The sequence below is a fragment of the Rhinopithecus roxellana genome, chromosome 5, assembly GCF_007565055.1.
Source record: "Rhinopithecus roxellana isolate Shanxi Qingling chromosome 5, ASM756505v1, whole genome shotgun sequence".
Taxonomy (NCBI): domain Eukaryota; kingdom Metazoa; phylum Chordata; class Mammalia; order Primates; family Cercopithecidae; genus Rhinopithecus; species Rhinopithecus roxellana.
The window spans coordinates 80175561-80195444 of NC_044553.1; the positions used below are offsets into that span (position 1 = coordinate 80175561).

The 19884-nt window shown below is 47.5% G+C and overlaps 1 protein-coding gene across 1 annotated transcript in view; it reads left to right on the forward strand.

Moving 5' to 3' along the window:
* DPF3 (double PHD fingers 3) overlaps nt 1-19884 on the forward strand; it is a 165977-nt gene that overhangs the window by 90723 nt on the left and 55370 nt on the right. Inside the window, exons 10-11 of the mRNA XM_030930823.1 lie at nt 601-738; nt 19237-19365. Of these exons, the coding sequence (XP_030786683.1) occupies nt 601-738; nt 19237-19365 (267 nt within the window). The remainder of the gene's footprint in view (nt 1-600; nt 739-19236; nt 19366-19884) is intronic.

A 19884-nucleotide genomic window follows, 5' to 3' on the forward strand; every position in this document is an offset into this window, starting at 1 on the left:
AACCATGGGGTGGTGGAAGGGACAGTACACAGGAACCCAGGAGACATGGATTCTGGTGGCTCTGCCACACTAGCTGTGTGTTCCTGGGCAAGTCACTTGGCGTTGCTGGGTCTCACTTGCCTCATCTGTGTCATGGGATGTTGGATTGGGTAGATTCCCAGTGCCCATTGAATTCAACGTCATAACAATTACCCTTACAACATGCCTGACACTGTTTTAAGTACTTTGCATAGAGATAAACTTATCACAATAACCCTGTGAGGTAAGTACTATTAGTATTCCCATTTTATCTCTGAAGAAAGTGAGGCACAGAGAGGTCAAGTGACTTGCCCTGGGTCTCACAGCTTAGAAACAGTGGAGTGCTTACACAGCTCTTAACCTCATGTTTTACTTTTGCAGTTTTTCTTTCCATGAGCTGAGTTGTTATAAGGGTGTTGGTTCTGTTGGGTGGGGGAAAGGGGTGTTAGGATGGGAGACAGTTTTAAGGGAAGCCTGGCTCTGGGGTGGATGGATGGGGTCACTGTCTGGGAGAATGATAGCGGTGGCTGCACAGGTTGCTAATATTTGCATCTCTTCCTTTTTCCCTCTTTTCCTCTCTAGTCTGTGGCAAGCGCTACAAGAACCGACCGGGGCTCAGCTACCACTATGCTCACACTCACCTGGCCAGCGAGGAGGGGGATGAAGCTCAAGACCAGGAGACTCGGTCCCCACCCAACCACAGAAATGAAAACCACAGGCGTGAGTGCCTACTTGTTAGGTTGGGGCAGTGAAGAAGTGGGTTAGGCAGGCTGGGGAGCGTTCCTTGTTCCTTTTTCTCACCGCTGCGCTGGCATCTTCTGGTAGCAACCTTTGAGTGGTCTCAATGTGCTGTAGCGCGTTGGCCCTTTCAGCCAGCCAGTCAGCTGCCCCTGCAGCTCAGCCCAACAATAGCAGGGCTGGGCTCACACACCCTGCTCTGCTCCCAGAGGAAGGAATGTGTTAAGCAGAAGAGAAAGTCCTTACCTGGCCACTGTCAGATGCCAGACCTACAATTCTTTTCCCTCAGCTCCTCAAGAGCCACTCAGACTGGGTTGGGCATAGGTCATGGGTGTGTCAGTTCAGACAGACATTCGAAATGCCTGCTTGGCCACTAAGAGCTTTAGAGTATTCTTATCTATTGGTGTGAGGGGAGGGGATCACATTTTGGTACAGGGCTCTCCTGCCTTAGAAATGCTGCCTGGAGACCCCATGTTCTTTGCTTCAGCATTCAAATGGCAAATGTGATCTGGGTGGATTTGTCGTCTGGGATGTTGGGCTCTCAAGACCCAAAGCGACCCTGAAGATTTGTGTTTCCATTTCTGTGCTTTCCTACCTCAACCTCCAATTATGAATTAGGGAATCCAAAAGGGCTTAGCATTTTCCACTTGACTTTCCTCTAGAATATCCCGTATGGTCTCTGGGCCTGCAGAAATCTCAACATGGAAATGGGATAATGGAATCTTTAGAGCCTGCTTGAAGATGCGGGCCACACTGAGCTCTCTCAGTGAAGAATATTCATGGACGGGCCATGTGTTTTTCATTTTATTCAGAAGATTTGGTGGTACGGATTCTGAAAGTGAACAACTCAATGCAGGGAAAGGGATCAGACTCTAGGATTAGAGGATGCGTGTTAGCCATTGACTTAGTCAACTGATATCCACTGGCCACTTCCACCAAATATTTGAAATAATAAACACACCTGTGGCCAAGGTCATTCTTCGGATTAGTGTGGGGTCTCCTTTAACCTCCACCCCAGTTTCCCCTTGTAGCATTGCCTTCTTTATGGATTTGCTAGGGTTCTCATAAGAAAACCCCAGAGACGGAGTGGCTTAAACCACAGAAATTAATTTTCTCACAGTTCTGGAGGCTGGAGGTCTAAGGTCACGGTGCTGGCAGGGTTGTTTTTCCCTCCTTGGCTTGCAGATGCTGCCTTCTCCTGTCCCCTCACACACTTGTCCCTCTGTGCGTGGGTGCTCTGGTGTCTGCTTTTATGTCCACATTTCCTCATCTTTTTTTTTTTTTTTTGAGATGGAGTCTTTCTCTGTCGCCAGGCTGGAGTGCAGTGGTGTGATCTCGGCCCACTGCAACCTCTGCCTTTCAGATTCAAGCAATTCTCTTGCCTCAGCCTCTCGAGTAGTTAATTTTTGTATTTTTACTTCCCAGCTAATTTTTGTATTTTTAATAGAGACAGGGTTTCACCATGTTGGCCAGGATGGTCTCAATCTCTTGACCTCGTGATCCACCCGTCTCAGCCTCCCAAAGGGTTGGGATTATAGGCGTGAGCCACCGTGCCCGGCCCATGTCAGATTGGATATTAGGGTCTATCCTAACAAGCCTATTTTAACTTTATCTCTTTAAATGCCTCTTTAGGGACCCTACCTCCAAACCAAGTCACAGTCTGAGGTACCATGGGTTACGCTTTCAACATAGGAATTTGAGAGTGGGGAGGGGATGCAATTCAGCCTTCAGCACCTTCTTGAATTTTTGCTCACTTCCAAGGTGCAAACCTTTAGTGTGACAGACCCTTGCTTTCTCACCTGCTGTTGTCACCTGGACAGAACCTGAACAGCAGAGCGGGAGGTGCCCCCCGAGCCTTGCCCGCCTCTCCTTGCCAGGGACTGAGGAGCTCCAACACTAAGGCCTTCTCTCTGGGAAGAGTTTTCCTTGGTCCAGTCACCCTTGTCTTTCAAAAAGGAAAAGATACTGACCTGTACTGAGGCAGCCCGTACTTGCATTTCCCTGTCTCTCCTCTTTTCCCTGGTCTAAGTGACCAAGAGGTCACACGGAACTGTTGTCTCCTACCACGAGGAGGCTGAGAAGAATCTCCTTTGATTTTGGTTGCTCCCTGAAAAGCGTTTCTTCGCCATTGTTGCGCTCTCTAAAGTGTTTATTAGCTTGGTGGCCTTATTTCTCACTCTCCTGTGCTAGCTTATCTCCTTATACCTCTTCTCAAATGTCAGGCCATTTTGTTCCTTTATTCATGCCCTGCGGTTTGGAATGCTTCTTGTCTGTGTCTCATTTTCCTTGGTTCTCCTGTAGCCTCATTATGAGTGTGGTGTGTGTGTGTCTATGTATGTGTGTGCGTGTGTGTGGGTGTGTACGTGTGCGTGTTGCGTGTGTGCGCATGCGCACGTGTGTGCATGTGTGCGTGTGTGTGCGTGTGCATGTGTGTTGTGTGTGCACGTGCATGTGTGCGTATATGTGTGTGTGTCCATGTTGTGTGTGCGTATGTGCGTGTTGTGTGCGTGTGTGCGTGCTGTTTGCTTGTGTGTGCATGTGTGTGCATGTGCTTGTGCACGTGTGTGCGCGTTTGTGCGTATGTGTGCGTGCATGTGTGCATGTTGTGTGTGTGCATGCGTGTGTGTGCGTGTGCATGTGTGTGTGTGCGTGTGCATGTTTCCATGTGCCTGGTGTTTGTGGCTGCACGTGGAGGTGTGCTGCAGACCCTAAATAGAAGGAGTCAGTCTCTCCAGCGATCCCTGTGATCCCCTCAGAGTTGGCTGATTTCTGAGACCAGCACTCGGCTGTGGATCTCCTCATGCTCCTGCGTGGGTGGGGGTGTTTGGCCTTCTCCTGTCCTCCCCTTGAGGCCACACAGCCTTGCTTGGGAAGGAAGCTGTGCGTGTCTCCCCTTGCCCTATGTGGAGATGTCTGCCTGCGAAATCTCATGGTGGCTTGTTCTCACCTCTGTGGGCTTGTCAGTGAGCAGCACGCACTCCAACTCCCCCTCCCCCTTTTCTCTTTCTCACCCTGCTGATGAGAAAGTGGGTTCTTCAAAAAGGATCATTTGGCTGGCTAAGGGTTTAAAACCTCCTAGAAAATAATAGGTGTTCCCGGGCGGATCCAGGGCCTCCCCACATGAAGAAGTTTCCAGAACCCTCACAAATACCGTTTTAATGACATCTCACAGCACCCTCCTCGAAAATTCAGTGATTAACCCAGTTTTGCTAGTGGGGAGGGTACAGCAGAAAGGCCTTTAGTGCCCACAGAAACCGTCCTTTCCCCCCGTCCCTAATTTCTCTGGACAAACCGATGAGGCAGCTGCTCGTCCCAGGTTCTCTGCACCACACAGGCCACTGACTTGCTTGTTGCCCCGAATGTGTGCTCTGCTCCCTCCCACATTCCCCTGGTGAGCAGCCCCCGACTATTTTCTTGTGAGCACTAATTGCCAGCATCATTAATACCCAGTCATTAGCTGCTCCCACTGTTTGGGGGTAGGGGGTGACTTCCATCCATCCTGCCCCTAAATGCCACTGGGGCTGTGTGCTGAATTGGATGTGACAGCTCGGCAGCATCCTAAGGTCTCAGCTTCGTGATCCTCCCTTGGTGAGGCTTTTGGAGGGGAGGGGCAGGTAGGAGAGCTTAATCCAAGAGGCTAATCTGCGGCTCCCTCAGGAGAAGGTCTGGACACCAGTGAAGTGGAAATGCTGACTTTTTCCCCCTTTAGCAGAGCTGCAGGGTGACCCGAGCTGCATGTGAGCAGAGGCGTAATGGAAAAACAGCCTTACAGACACAGGGGTTTGCAGGGCCAAGGGCAGCTGGGCTCGCACCACCTGCAGCAGTAGCGACCTTTTGACTTTGGTCCTCCTGCTGTCGCTTGCTCTATCGCCCCCCAACTGTGTCTTCAGCAGAGCCCATGGCTCATCCCGCGCCTGCTGCTGCTGCTGAAAGAGCAGAGTGGGCTGCTGGAGCTGGCACTGACCTTCCCTGCCCCAGCCCTTGCTGCCGGGGCTGCAAGTTCAGCAATCCACTGTCGCTCCTGATCACCTGGCCCCCAAGCTGATGCTCTCGCGCCTTTGTTTCTCCCTTAGTCTCTCGTTTTCTCCTGAGTATACATTTCTTGTGTTTCCTGTACATTCGTCCCCTTTCCTGTGTGCCCTTGGCTCTCTGCCTCAACTACAGGAAGCCAGGGTGGCTTGGAGCTCAAGCACTTCCCTTTGGGAAATAGTGCTTTTCTGATGGGGTTCTCTGCACGTGGGCTGCATCCCACCCTCTCCCTCCATGAGGCTGGATGCCTCTTCTCCCTCCATTTGTTTTACCACCTTCATCTACTTTTGCAAGTGAAACAAATGACTGTGTGTGTGCACATGCATATGTACACACACACACACACCTACACACAGATGTACACATACATGAATAAAAGGAGCGCAGCTGGGGAGGATAGGACTCTGAAAAATGCACTCAGAAGCATACCATTGTGACTTCTTAAATGCAGCCTTGGTAGGGAGCCCCAGTGGGGTAGAGTAGCAGAAAGAACTCTGGACTAGAATTCAAAACCCCCTTAACATAGGCTCGTGATGTTAAATTCTGAGCTTTCTACCTTCTCTGCACAGTGGGAAATGATTATCGATGATGTTTTTGAGTTAATTTTTGGAGTGAGGATAGACATTTATGAAGTCCTGGGCCTGGATGAAAAGCTGTATAAATAAATTCAGTCTGATCCATCCATGCATCCATCCATCTGTGCATATGTCGTGCATCCATCCACCCATCCATCCACCCATCCATCCCATCCGTCCATCCATCCATCCATCCATCCATCCATCCATCCATCCATCCACCCATCCATGTAATAACCACGTATTGAATATTGTCTATATGCTGGGACTAGGGAGGACAGGCATAAAGAAGACTCAGCCCTGTCTTTGAGCTCACAGTCCTGAGTGGGAGTGTGCAACGGGGTGTGTACAGAACTGTGACGGAGTTCAGGACTCAAGGGCACAGGGTACTTTCTATGCCTTAGGGCAGTGGTGTTCCAGGTGTGGCATTAGCATCACTTGGGACCTTGTTGAAAATGTAGATTCTCAGGTTCTACTGGATGTCCTGAAACAGACTCCAAGGATGGAGGCCAGCAGTCTGGGTTTTACAAAGCTCTCCAGGGCATTCTGGTGCACACTAAAGCTTTAGGACCACTGCATTAGGGGGTTTGCAAAGGCTTCACTGAAGAGGTGACATTCAAGTTAGCTCTTGGAGAGTGAGAAAGAATTTCTTAGGAGGGAGAGGGCTTCCCAGGTAGAGAGAACTGTACATGAAGGCAGGCAGGTATGAAATAGCATGGCACGTTCAGATAATTGGAAGTCATTGGGTCTGATAGTAATGTTGGATAGTAATGTTGGATCTGATTGAGGGGATGCGGAGGAAAGATGGAAATGTCGTCAGGGGCCACAGTGGGAAGCGTCTTCTATGCCCCTCTGTGTAGTCTTTATCCTATAGACAGTGGGAAGCCAGTGTAGCAATTACTAGAAGGCAAGAACAAATAACTCGTAAAAACATCTGTTTGGAGTCTTATTGTTATATGTTGTATCTCTTTTATTTAAAAGCATAAGTAAATATAACATACTCTCTATAGCATACTCAGAGCTCCTAAGAGGGAAATTAAAAAAAAAAGAGTCCATAACATTTATTTCAAGCTTATTTTTCAAGTCTATGGAATTGAAGTTGGGTTGTCCTAGGTTCCTGGAGATCTCAGCCTTTTGAGTAAGGGTGGTGTGCCTGGTGCAAAGTTAGGCTTTTCATCTCTGTTGAGAGAGAAAAAAGCTCCAGCTCTAGCACGCCTTTGGAGGGCATATTGTATTCTGCAGAGCTGAAAGGGGAGAACCATGTTGATTAAGGGTAATGTCTGCTGATTAGATAATCTGAAAATTAGTCTGATAATGTGCAAATTATCTAAAAGAAGCATATGATGTCATTGCCACACTGTTGGGAAAGATCTAACAGATGTTAGTCTTCTGACATCTCTTGTCCTCTAACTTATGGCCTGGGGGCAGCCAAAAGCTTTAAGAGGTAGAGTGAAAATTACCTTTGAAACAAGCTTAGAAATTTTAGATTACTCTGAAAGGTGACTGAAAAGCCATAAAGCCCACACAGCCAACTATGTACCTCAACTTGACACTGGAAATCCAGCCTTTGTTATTAGGGGAGACAGGAAAGTTTAGATACAGAGCTCTTTCTGGGAAATTGGGCTGCTTCTTCATTCTCAAAGAGCAAATTGGGAAACTAGCAACAGGTGTTCTTTAGGGAAATTATTATTTAACTAGAGAGTTTTTAGATTATATAGCAAAGAATCCATTGGGTTGCTCTGGTCCTTGCAGGGATACTTGGGGCTCATTTTCTAGCCTCAAAGTTCATCTACATCCTTGACCCTATGGCTAAGGGAATGGCTGTGGAGTTGGTCAGTCCAGGGTGTGAATGGTGACCCTGGCACTCTGCCATCTTCCAGTGGTGCAAATGTGGGTCACTTACCCACACTTCTGCTTCTTAGTTGCCTCATCTATAAAACGGGGGTAATAATCCTCCTGACTTCATGGGGTTGCTGTGAGTCTTAAATGAGATAATGTGAGTGTTTGGCACCATGCCTGTGGCACTAATGTCCTATCTCTGTCCCATTTGGGCCCACAGGCATATCTGTGACCACAGATGGCTCATCTGAGTCATGGCTCTGTCTGAGTCCATGTGATGGGACTTTGCCACCACTGTGAAGCTAACTGCCTGTGGGGTGTCATTGGCGTCAGCAGTAACTATCAGAGCCTGACCTGGCCCTGGCATATCCTTGGCCAAATCTTAGATATGAGACACAGATCCTTCTAAACAGGCTCAATACAAATATTTATTAAGCACTTACTGTACATGCACCCAGTTGTTTGGAGAAGTGGAACTGGGCCTCCAGAAAGGGATAATGTGGTCTCAGCCCTGGGAGAACTTCTAGTGCAATTGTGGAAATAAGACAGAGGCATAAAACCGAGCCAGAGAAAGCTGTGGAGGGCAATCCAGACAAGTGTGACACCCTTTTATTTGCCATGCCATTGCCCTAGGATTGGGCCTTCACGTGTCTCCTGGCTGTCTCTGAACCTCTTTTATTTCTCTTGCATTTTGGGCCTAATTACCTAGAAATGTGCAGGATTGAAGAGACCCACATACCGAATAGCAACAGTGGCAATGGTACTTGCTTGCATTCCCTGAGTGTGTCAGACATGGTGCTAAGCATACCACGTGTATCTCATTCATTCCTCACAATAACCCTACAAGGCAGGTGCTATATCCTCCAGAGGACAGCAAGGCACACAAGGACCAAGTCATGTATCCATGGTCAGAGACGATGAATGTGAATTCACGAGTCATGTACCACTTACTGGGAGAGTTTACTTATTTAAGTCTTTGATTTTTCCTGCCTTGTTAGAAATAAAATTATCTTGCACATAGAAGAGGAAAGAGGGAAAGAGATGATGGAACAACTGCTAGGTGCCAGGCATTTTACAAACATCACCTCATGTTATGATCACAAGTCCATTAGGGACATGTTACTATTTTCATTTTACAGACAAGGAAACTGAGGCTCAGAGAGGTTGAGTGACAGGCAGCAAGGTGTGAAGCTGAGATGTGAATGGGCTTGAGTTGGATACCATTCAGTTATGTCAAGACTTTGGAACCCTGAGTGATGGGCCCTAGTCCCAAGGCTTGGATCTTTGTCATGGTCCTACTGATGCCCCTTAATTTTTGCCTCAAGACCAGTTGTCTAATGCATCATGTTGCATGATGGCTTTTCAAAAGAGATGAACATGTTAACAGGCGCTGTCTTAACAAAATTCCATCGACTGGGTGACTTAAACAACAGAAATTTATTTCTCACGGTTCTGGAGACTGGAAGTCCAAGATCAAGGTTCTGGTTGGGTCAGAGTATGGTGAGGGCTCTCTCCTTGGATTGCATTTAGCTGCCTTCTCATTGTGTCCTTACATGGCCTTTCTTTGGTGTGTACAGGTGGAGAGAGAGAGAGAAACAAGCTCTTTGTGTCTAATAAGGGCACTAATCTCATTACACGGACCCCACCATCATGACCCCACTAAACCTAATTACCTCCCAAAGACCCTTTTCCAAATATCATCCCTTTGGGGGTTAGGGCTCTGACATATGAATTTTGGGGATGAGGGACACACCTCAGTCCATAGCAGGCACATTGACTCTTCAAAGCTCTTTACTAAATTTGGCTGTTTGGGATGTTTTATAGACCCTACCCCTGCATTACAAATCCTAGGTCATACTTTAATTGGTAAATGAGTTTTTTTCTACAGAAAAAAAAAAAAAAAAATCACAGATCATCCTATTCAATAATTTTCCTGAGTCTTTCTCTCATGTTCTATGTCTCACTGTCTTTCCTGGCTCTCATTTTTTTTCTTCTAAACTTGCTCTTTAAAAAAAACTTGAGCCTGAAGTGAAATATTAGGATTCATCCTTGCCTCTTGGTTTTCCTTCAGTCTTCCAGAATAGACCCTACATTGTCTCCCACTCTCTATCTTCTGGCCACCCGTGGCTTCTGCCTGGGTTGTTACAAATTTTTTTATCAGTCCTCCAGCCTCTAAAGCAGGCTGTGGCTCATACATGTAATCCCAGCAGTTTGGGATGCTGAGGTGAGCAGATCACTTGAGGTCAGGAGTTCGAGACCAGCCTGGCCAACATGGTGAAACCCCATCTCCACTAAAAATACAAAACTTAGCTGGGTGTGGTGGTACATGCCTGTAATCCCAGCTGCTCAGGAGGCTGAGGTGAGAGGGTTGCTTAAAGCCAGGAGGTTGAGGCTGCAGTGAGCTGTGATTGTGCCACTGCACTCCAGCCTTGGAGACAGAGTGAAACCTTGTTTCTAAAAAAAAATGTGTGTGTGTGTGTGTGTGTATATATATATATATATATATAACAGCACTGAAAGCCCCATACCCTATAACCCTCTGTCTCAGTCAAACCTGAATGCGTGGCCACCCTACCGGGGTGGCTTTTAAGACATGTAGAATCTCAGGCCGTACCCTGGATCTATGAATTCCAACCTGAATGTTAATGAGATCCCCAAATGATTTGCACAGCAAAATCTGGGAAGCCCTAGCCTGTGAGGCCCTGCGTGCCCACCTCTCCAACTCACCTCCCCTCAGGTGCGTGGTTGCTTGGGTTCAGAGCCAAGTGAGCCACTGACTAACATGTGACCTTAGCAGAGCTGCATAGCCTCCATATGCTTCATGGATCACTATGTAAAATCAGATCATTAATGGCATCTATCTCATAGGTTATGATGAAGATTAAGTAAATGACTTCCAGGTGACATGACTGTCACGCCGCATTAGAGCCATGTTTCTCAAGCTTGAGGCTGCATCAGAATCATCTCGAGCATTTGTTAAAACACAGCCCACTGGATCCCACCCCCAGAGTTTCTGATTCAGCAATTCAGGCCCTGGAATTGGCTTTTTTATTTTTTCTTCTTTGAGATGGAGTCTTGCTTTGTCACCCAGGCTGGAGTGCAGTGGTATGACCTCAGCTCACTGCAACCTCCACCTCCTAGGTTCAAGTGATTCTCTTGCCTCAGCCTCCCAAGTAGCTGGGATCACAGGTGTGCACCACCATGCCCGGCTAATTTTTGTATTTTTAGTAGAGGCGGGGTTTTGCCATGTTAGCCAGGCTGGTCTTGAACTCCTGACCTCAAGTGATCCACCTGCCTTGGCCTCCCAAAATTCTAGGATTACAGGCATGAGCCACCGTGCCTGACCAGGAATTTGCATTTTTGACAAGTTCCCAGGTAAACCACTACCTTACAGAAATCTAGCTTTCCAAGACTGATGTTCAGTCAGTCAACTTCCTTTTGATTCCTTTTTTCTTTTGGATGCACTGAGCCAGGTAACCGGCCAGGAGTCAGGCTGTACTGTCAAATTGAAGGGGTAGCCTTGGTTTTTGCTCTTTTCCTAATGCTCCATCTCATGTAGGGCAGACATCTCTGACTCTCAGCACCGACTTCCCGGCCTGCCTTTGGGGTGTGCCCCTGCCTGTGCCCCCATCCTCACGCTGTGCTGCCCCAAGGCTCTGTGGTCTCTTGATTCCTTCAAATCCTCAGGTCTAAAGCAGAAGGCTCATGCTTTTCCTTTTCTTAAATATGGCTTTTGGTCTGAAGAACAAAGAAAGTGCTGGTCCGCTTGCAGACGGAGTTCAGTGGTGCTAGTGAAGAGGGTTGAGAGGGCAGGGCTGGGCAAAGCAAAACAAGGGGCTTGTTGGATCCTAATTATGTCAATAATAATATCCTGACAACTTAAACAGACAAAACTCATCCAGCCCTAACACACCAAGATGTCCTGGAATTCATTAAGGGGAGTGACATCACTTTGTTCAGAGTCTGGTTGATATAGATGCTCTCAAATTAACGTTTTCTCCTTCAGTAAACTCATTTGGTAGCAATCACAAGTTGCCACACCAGGGCATGAACTGACCCATATCACCAAACACTGGAAAACCGAAATATCTCATTATGTGTCACGTAATAAGATATTCATCTCAGTGTCATCAACATCAACACTAACATTCCTAAGCTTTTTTTTTTTTTTTTTTTTGAGACAGAATCTTGCTCTTGTTGCACAGGCTGGAGTGCAATGGCACAATCTCGGCTCACTGCAACCTCCATCTCCTGGGTTCAAGCGATTCTCCTGCCTCACCCTCCTGAGTAGCTGGGATTACAGGCGCCTGCCACCATACCTGGCTGATTTTTGTATTTTTAGTAGAGATGAGGTTTCGCCATGTTGGCCAGGCTGGCCTCGAACTCCTGACCTCATGATCCACCTGCCTCGGCCTCCCAAAGTGCTGGGATTACAGGCGTGAGCCACCATACCCAACCCATTCTGAAGCTTTACTTGTTTTCTTACTATTCTGAAGCATTAATGGCAGACCCAGGGTTGTCCACCTAAAACTGGAGCACAAAGGACATTCCTCGGGGGCCGTGTGACCATCTAGACCCAGAGCTGGTGACATGGTGCACACACTCCTGGCAAATTGTTGCAGCCTTTTGGCAAACTGCAAATTACAACTCTCACCAAATACATCCATCAAGATGGAGGCATCAGTGTGAGTGGGTATGTTTTCTGCTTTTATGGCACAGTTTTTTGGAGTAAATATTCACCAGGTTTGCATCTAAAGGTGTAAGTGTTGGATAAAGATGGAGAAAAAGAGGTAGGCATAGGAAGGGTGGAGGGTTGACTCCACATTTTGAAATATTTATACTATTTCTACAGTCACCAAAACAGACAGCAAGATGGGGCCTCTGTTCTCACTGGCTGCTGCTGAGTCCCTGGTGAGAGACAGAATGAGACTCAAGACTCTGGGGCCAGCTGAGCCTGGGGATTCTTCATGCCTTCCATTCTGGTTGACTAAGAAATGCCTAACAAAGAGGATTCCTAGGGGAGGCACATGCAATGGCTCTCCACACCACAGCTTTCTCCTCTCCAGGGCCTCCAATATTTCTCCTTCCCACTTCTTCTGTGCCCCGATATGAGAGGGACTTACGATGGTCACTCTGTGCTCAGGGGACTCTCCGTTCACTCAATTCCTAATCATTAACTTCCCTTTGCCTGAAAGATTTTTTTTTCTCAAAAAGTCTCTGTGATGATTTGTCCATCCTTTCACTCAACATTGATTGTCGGCTTTGTGTCACTCACTGCCGGCCAGGGGCAGGGGATACAGAAGGGAAGGACACAGCTCCTGCCCTCAGGTAGCATATGGCTAATAGGAAAAGAGGCATTTACATGAGTACAAAACAGCGATGAAAGGCTGGGTTCCTCTGGGTGTGGAAAACTTGGCTTTTCTGTCTCTTCTTTCGCCTGATTATAATGCTCGAATAATAGGCCTGAAAGGGACCTCAGGACATCACCCAGCGTGTTCTCTTGCTTCTAGATTGGCAATGCAGTCAAAGGGCCTGGGGCCCTTCCCTGTGTGCAGAGGCCTCTCCAGAGAAGCCCGCCCTCTGGCCATGGCTTTAGTTGTTAGCCACCTGCTTTTCCAGCTTTCCCGTGGCACGTGCTGCCATTCCAGCTCATCTTGTCTCACCTTGTCCTTGACGGTGCAAAGTGTGACAGTTTATCAGCCCCGTCCATAAATGTGAGTACTCATGACAGCGGCCCGGGGCCTCAGCGCCTTCTGCATCCACTCCCGCGCGGGCCCCCCCCTACTTTCCCAGATATTCACGGTGTCCTCAGGGCTGGTGGCAAGATGGCCTTTGGGGAGAGCGAGTCCTCTGTCGTCAAGGGCTCTGACGGTTGGGAGGGTCCTGTGGGGAGTGGGCCCTGCCAGCTGCTTTCCCGCCAGGCTTCCAGGCCCCCTGCCGCTCCACATTTGGGAGGAAGGCTTCCTTTGTCTTCCTCCTGGAGCCCTGGGACAGGGCCTGAGTTGCTATTAGCTGGCCAAGGAGAACCAGCCTGAATGAAAGCCCCACACTTTTTATTCCTGGGATCTGTGGGATTTATTTTTTCATCAGTTCTAGGGAAGCAATGAAAAAAGGTGTCAGGCCTGGGGGATAATTTATATGAGTAAACATGACCGGCGAGCGGGAGCATGAGAATTAAGGCCATTTATCCCGGCTTTGATGCTCCCTTTGCCCTCTGGTCCAGCCTTCCTCACAGTCTCTATCACGCCACTTTTAACCCTCTCCTGACTCTGCTCCACGCTGGGCCTGCCGGAGCTCCTTGCAGCCGCCTTCTCTCCCCAGCCCACCTCCCCCTCCTCCCGCAGCCCTCATTAAAGGCTAGGCAGAGGTAGCAGGCCGTGGCAGTGGCCTCCAGCTGAGGCCTACTCCTGATTCTGCAAGGAAGGCACGTCGGGGTCCACCCTTGCTCTCCACCCTCCCGTTTCCGGCCCCCAAGCTTCCTCCTCTGGCCTGGCCTGGCCAGCGTGTCCTGCCTGGCCAGTCTGGGCTGCTTCTCCGCTTTCTTCCTTTCCTCTCCCCTTTCCTTCCCTCCGTTGTCCTCTGAAGATGCGCTCTGCACAGCCAAGTGACACGGGGCTAGCATGCTTTACACTTGAGAGATGAAGTCATAACAGGTGGCAAGAGCGGAGGCTGCCGGAGCCCAGGATTCCGGTTGCCATGGAAACATGTCAGACCTGTAGAGGGACACGGGAACTGTCAGCCTGTGGAGGGTGGAGGGGGGGAACAAACGAGAGGGGTGAGGAGAGGCGCCTCTCTTCCCAGAGGGCTCTGCTCACTGCCCCCGAATTCCCCAAGGGCTGTGCACCCCAACCTTCCAGGCTAGCAGGCTCCAGAAATAGAGCTGCTCAGCTGGGGCTGGGGCTGGGTGGTGGGTGGTGGGCACCGAGCATGGCCACGCGTTTGTGCACACCAGGTCCTGGCAGGCGGTCAGAGCGTCTGCTCAGGATGTGAGGCCATGCTTTTGTGCACGTGCCAAGGAGGAGCCTGAACTTCTGGCCTGCTTCCTATTCCCTAGGATGCTTGGGACACAGCTCTGGTCTCAGCAGAACCCAGACGAGTGGCTGTTGCCGATGGCCGGTTTGTCCCCGCCACTCATTCTTTCTGTGAGTCGCAGGCACATCACAGCGGAGATCCGACTGGGAGGGGGAGAGGCTGCGCTGCCTGGGTGGTAGTTTTATGGAAGATTTGGGGCCTTGTTTGCCATAGACATAAAACCTGATTTAACTCAAAAATCCTATAGCGTGCACTAATACCTTTCCAGAATGCCTGCTCTCCCTTCCCTGAGCGTGGTGGTGGGACTGTGTGAAGCTTTGCTTTTCCTTTTTCTTACTTTGATTTATCTGAATGCTCTTCCCTGCCTTCTGTTATTTTTTTTTCTACTTTCTTCATGAACTCTCTTCCTGATTTCCATTTTTTTCTCCTTTGAGCTTTTTAGAGTTATCTCCCTCAGGTAGATTTCTAAACTCTTAAGGCTCACTTTATTTTCTCAGCAACTTACTTGTATCTCTGATATGATCTCAGTCCGTGAACATTAATCAACAGAAAACCACATCCATCATCGCAGACACTGCCATAGAGATATCACTCAGGTCTTTGCCCTCCCCGTCATCTTATTCTGCAAAGCGGGACTCAATTTCCCATAAGCAGAAGCAAAATCTCTATTTAAATCCCACTTGCAAGGTCTGGGTGAGCTTCCTATTTATAGTAAAATCCTTTTTATAATGATCTCATATACGGTACCAGGAAATTGCTCATGGCTGGGTCAGGCCATAGGCCAACCTAGCCATGATGTGAGCTTTACTTAAAAAAATTCCTTCATGAGCCTCTGGAATTCTCCAGAGAAGTGTTTTCATAGAGTAGATGACAATAAACAGGATCACCCAGGATGGATTACTGTAGTAGGGACATTAAATTTAAGTTCAAAGGGAATTTCCACTTTTATCAGGCCAGTCTCAATAATTTTTATCGCTTTGGGCTTTGTAAATATCATATTGGGTGAATCAGGTTGACTCTAAAGAGATTTATGAAATATTGTATATGCGAGGTATGACTGGAAAATGTTTACCTCTGGAATTCCCAGGAGGCAGAGAAGTGTGATTAGAGGCACAATCTCTGGGGACACAGACAAACTGGGGGTGAATCCTGCCTTCGAAGAGCCCAACCGAGGCTTGGAGCCAGCACTTTAATCTCTCTGGATTTCAGTTACTGTATCTGTCAAAAAAATCCCTACTGCACAAAGTTTTTGCAAGAATCGATGAAATAACATATATAAAGCATCCAGCAAAAGATTTGCCACAGTTTTGTGGTGTGATAAATGTCTGCTTCCTTTTCTTCTCAATATGCAGTTGAACAAAAGGGAGGCTGAGTGGACAGGCATGACCTGGTGTCCTCTTCTCAAGAGACAATGAATCATTGTCTTCTATGTTCTTGTGTGTTTGGCGCAGAATGATGTCTCACCTCCCACAGGATGGGTATAGTGTTATTCTTCCAGTGATGCAGGGCCATTGGCTACCGACTTCTGTGTACTCTGGGAGCTGACCATGAGACCAGTTGACAGACCAATTCATGCACACAGGGACCAGGTCTCCTCTGGTAGGGAAATAAACCAGGGGCAGTGAATGATATCCGGCGGTCCCAGGGCATCACTGTGCCACCCACTAACATCCCTGCCATTCCTCTCTAAGTCACTCATCCCACAGATTGTAGGGGTTCCAACAACGAGTTAGACCTGGTCTCCAACCTGAAGGAGTAGATCTATGTAATATGGAGAGATGATAATGTAAAACAGGGAGAGGAGGCACACAGACATGTGTATAAACAAGGGTCATAATGGTGATATCAACAGTGCCCTACCTAGGGCATGACTGATATGTTTTAGCTGAAGTTTCGGAGAGCTCCATGGGAGAACCCTTGCTTTGACACTAATCTCAAGTACCAAAAAGTAGAAGAAAATCAGGTGCATAAGCATTTAGTCCATTCCACACCATCTGACCACAATGGAAGGATGCTTTGAGCTCACTGTTGTAAGAAGAGAGTAGAAACTGAAGTGAAAATGATTTCTCTGAAAATAAAACAGAGCTGTGCATGATCACCTTATATACTGGGCCATTGCCAGACTAAAAATGTACCTCCGCACCCCAGCTGGCCTGGCATGTCACTCCTGCACACACCAGGGCCTATACATGGGATTTTAGAACCTCCCTCACCCCTTGGACAGGAACTCTGTATGGCCAACAGGATGCTGCTCTGACTCCCATCTCCTCAGAAGCTTCCCTTCTTCAGATGAATTCAATTCTTTTCCTTTGGTCTTTTTACAAAGGCTCAATACCTCCATCACTGCCTGCTTAGCTCTACTAGATCATTTCTGAATTTTTTATTTCTTGTAGTATTAGAGTTCCTGATTCAATAGGGTGTTCTACCAGTGGTCTGTTGGTAGTGAATGCTGTGTAGAATTGTATTAGTCCATTTTCATACTGCTAGGAAGAAACACCCGAGATTGGGTAATTTATAAAGAGAAAGAGATTTAGTGGACTCACAGTTCCACCATTTTCATACTGCTAGAAAGAAACACCCAAGATTGGGTAATTTATAAAGAGAAAGAGGTTCAATGGACTCACAGTTCCACCTGGCTGGGGAGGCCTCACAATCACGGCAGAAAGCAAAGGAGGAGCAAAGGCACGTCTTATGTGGTGGCAGGCAAGAAAGCGTGTGCAGGGGAACTGCCCTTTTTAAACTATCAGATCCTCAGGAGACTTATTCACTATCAAAAGAGCAGCTAGGGAAAAACCTGGCCCCAATTTTCAGTTATATCCCACTGGGTCTCTCCTATAACATGTAGGGATTATGGGAGCTGCAATTCAAGATGAGATTTGGGTGGGGACACAGCTAAACCATATCTAGAATTAATCTGAAAGCTTTTACACTCTATATTTTACTTCCTCATCCTCATACATTGCAAGGGATACAGTGTGTTGGAGAAAATCAGATTCTTTAGTTGCTTAAAGATCTTGTGAATGGGGAGGAAATTGAAAATTATAGGAAGTCCCTAAGAGTATAGGAGAAAGATAGCTGAGGAGACTAGGTCCCCTGCAAGTTTTTATGGAATGATATATATGGGATTCTCTGATTGCCTTCCATACAGGAAGCTACCTAAGTAACGACTGGCATCTCCACATATTATATCTAGCTCATATCAATCATGACACTTAACTTTGGTTTACCCTTAGCCCCTAAATTTAGTATACCCTATCTCTTCTTTCTGTTTATCATTTGATAGTTTTCCATCCATCTCTTGTTGAGGAAACCCTGAGTTTATTTGCTTCATAGAGATGCTTGGATTTTCTTAGGAGAGTTCTAAAAATGACGAAGATGGCAATTGAGGGAGAAGGGAGGAAGGGACTCTGGTACTTCTGGATTTGTGCAATGAAAATTTTATAGGCAGAGTAAAATTTTTGTGGATGTACTGCTTTTTGGAGATTATTCGCAAAACCATTCTGTATGCCATGCAGATGTGTTTGAGATCCAGGGACTGATGTAGAAAAGCCCACACTCAACAGATCCCAGAATGTGGCCAGCTCCTCTGTCTCCCCCAAACAGCTAACACTTCTTGCAGAGAATTGTCTGCCTCCCTGAAGATGGAAATCAATGACTTAGAAACCAATTAAACAATCCAAATAGCAACTGATAAATGGATTAACCCTCTATAATGAAATTCCTCTAGCTTTTGTCTTCTGCCTTCCCCAGGTAAGTTTTCTATTCCTGGAGGCAAAGCAGAGGCATGGAGGAAGTGGAGGCCAGAGGGAATCACATTAAAGTGGGTGAATCTGTTTATCACTTACTGTCTGGATGGCATTTCTGCTCACATCTCTGCTTCTTTTTTCAGATTTGTACACTATGGGACCCTGATTAATGTTAGCCAGTGAATAATGAAAGGCAGCAGCAGACACTGGGTCTGGTGAGGAGGAAGACACTCAGATGGTTAAGGCTGATCCCATAAACAGAAAGACTTTTCTTCTTAGTTGCAAACAGGGAATATGAATATGACAAAGAAATGCCCGCAATAGGGAGGGAGAAACAGAGAAAAAGGGAGGCATTTCTCTCCATGCAAATAACCCGTTCAAGGCTTCTCAAGCAGCCCCTGGAAATGGAATGATTTTAGTGCTTGAGGACAGGTGCTATTCTCCTCAAGGCTTTGTTTTCAAGGTCATGTCCCAAGATTTCTCTTTGCCTTTGTTTAAGGACCTCCATCAGGAGTGGGTTTTGAACTTAGTGTGTTTGGTTACTTGTGACGGTCTTAAGGCTAAAGACATGCACAGTAATTTAATCCATCTCTGGCATGAGGCTGAACCAAGTGCCTAGAAACCTGGGTCTAGAAACTTTAAGGCACTTGGGGTCTTGGGTACTTTCCATGATCAATGGGTCTGGACTTCAGGGAGATGAGACTCCCCTTCAGGGAGATTGATACCCTACCAAGATGTTTGTCCAAGTCCCCAAGAGCATCTTTGGTGTTCTTCCTGGAAATGACCACCCATCAGCGCTTCTTTGTTTTCCATTTCAGGGATAGGAAGAATATCTCCTAAACAAGAGCACCCCTCCCAGTGGCACAGTCCAGGCACTGGCTCTTTCCTCTCCCTCTCCTCACACTACAATGTGTGGTTTCCATCTGATGCCTGGGGCCTGGGGCCTGGGCCCACAGGGCTGATTGTTTCGGGCTGAGAGTAGTTCACTTGACCAGTACCCCTTCTGGATGGTTTGATCATCTAAGGATGCAATCAGAGGAGCAGGGGGATTTCCACAACAACACAGAGCTGGGAAATACTCTAAAAATTAATCTCTGGGTGACTTGTGAGACACTATTAGTTCCATTAAACCAGAAAGGATCCAAAAGAAAGCCTAGCCCAATTTGCCAACTTGGTTATAATACATCCTTCTGTAGGAGGAGAAGGGGCAGTTGAAACCCATATAAGCCTGAAATCAAATGTTTTCAATGTTCCCACAGCCCAGAAAGGACCGGATGGAACAGTCATTCCCAATAACTACTGTGACTTCTGTTTGGGGGGCTCCAACATGAACAAGAAGAGTGGGCGGCCTGAAGAGCTGGTGTCCTGCGCAGATTGTGGACGCTCTGGTGAGTGTGGCCCCTTCCCACACCAAGTGCCCATAGACCAGGAATGCTCCTCTTGCATTCCTCTTCCATCCTGTTGGTGGTGGAGACTGGAGAGGGAAGCGATGGTGGCAATGCTTTCTAGTGGAGAGGGGTTTTCAGCTCATTCTGATATTTTTCTTCTTTGGGTCTCAAGAACCAAAAGTGATGCCCTAGGATCCAGGGGAAAGGGCAAAGAGAAGTTTTGGATTTGTGTCTGGCCTTTCTATGAGGTGCATATTTCTTTGTGCGTGTTTTTATGGACCACAGCAAGGTAGAGTGGAAAAACCTGGAGAGAAAGCAACGTGCTTTCTCGTAGTGGACAATGCACATGTAACAGAAAGATGTGTTTGTTCTGTGGAAGTGCCTAGGGCAAACCCAAAGAGTGTGGTGTGGAAACATGAGTATTGGGAAAGCAACCACATCTTGAATTGTGGGAGTCAGAGATTCCCGGGCTCCTGGCTAGCTGCATAAACACCACCTCATTGGCCACTCATCTCATTT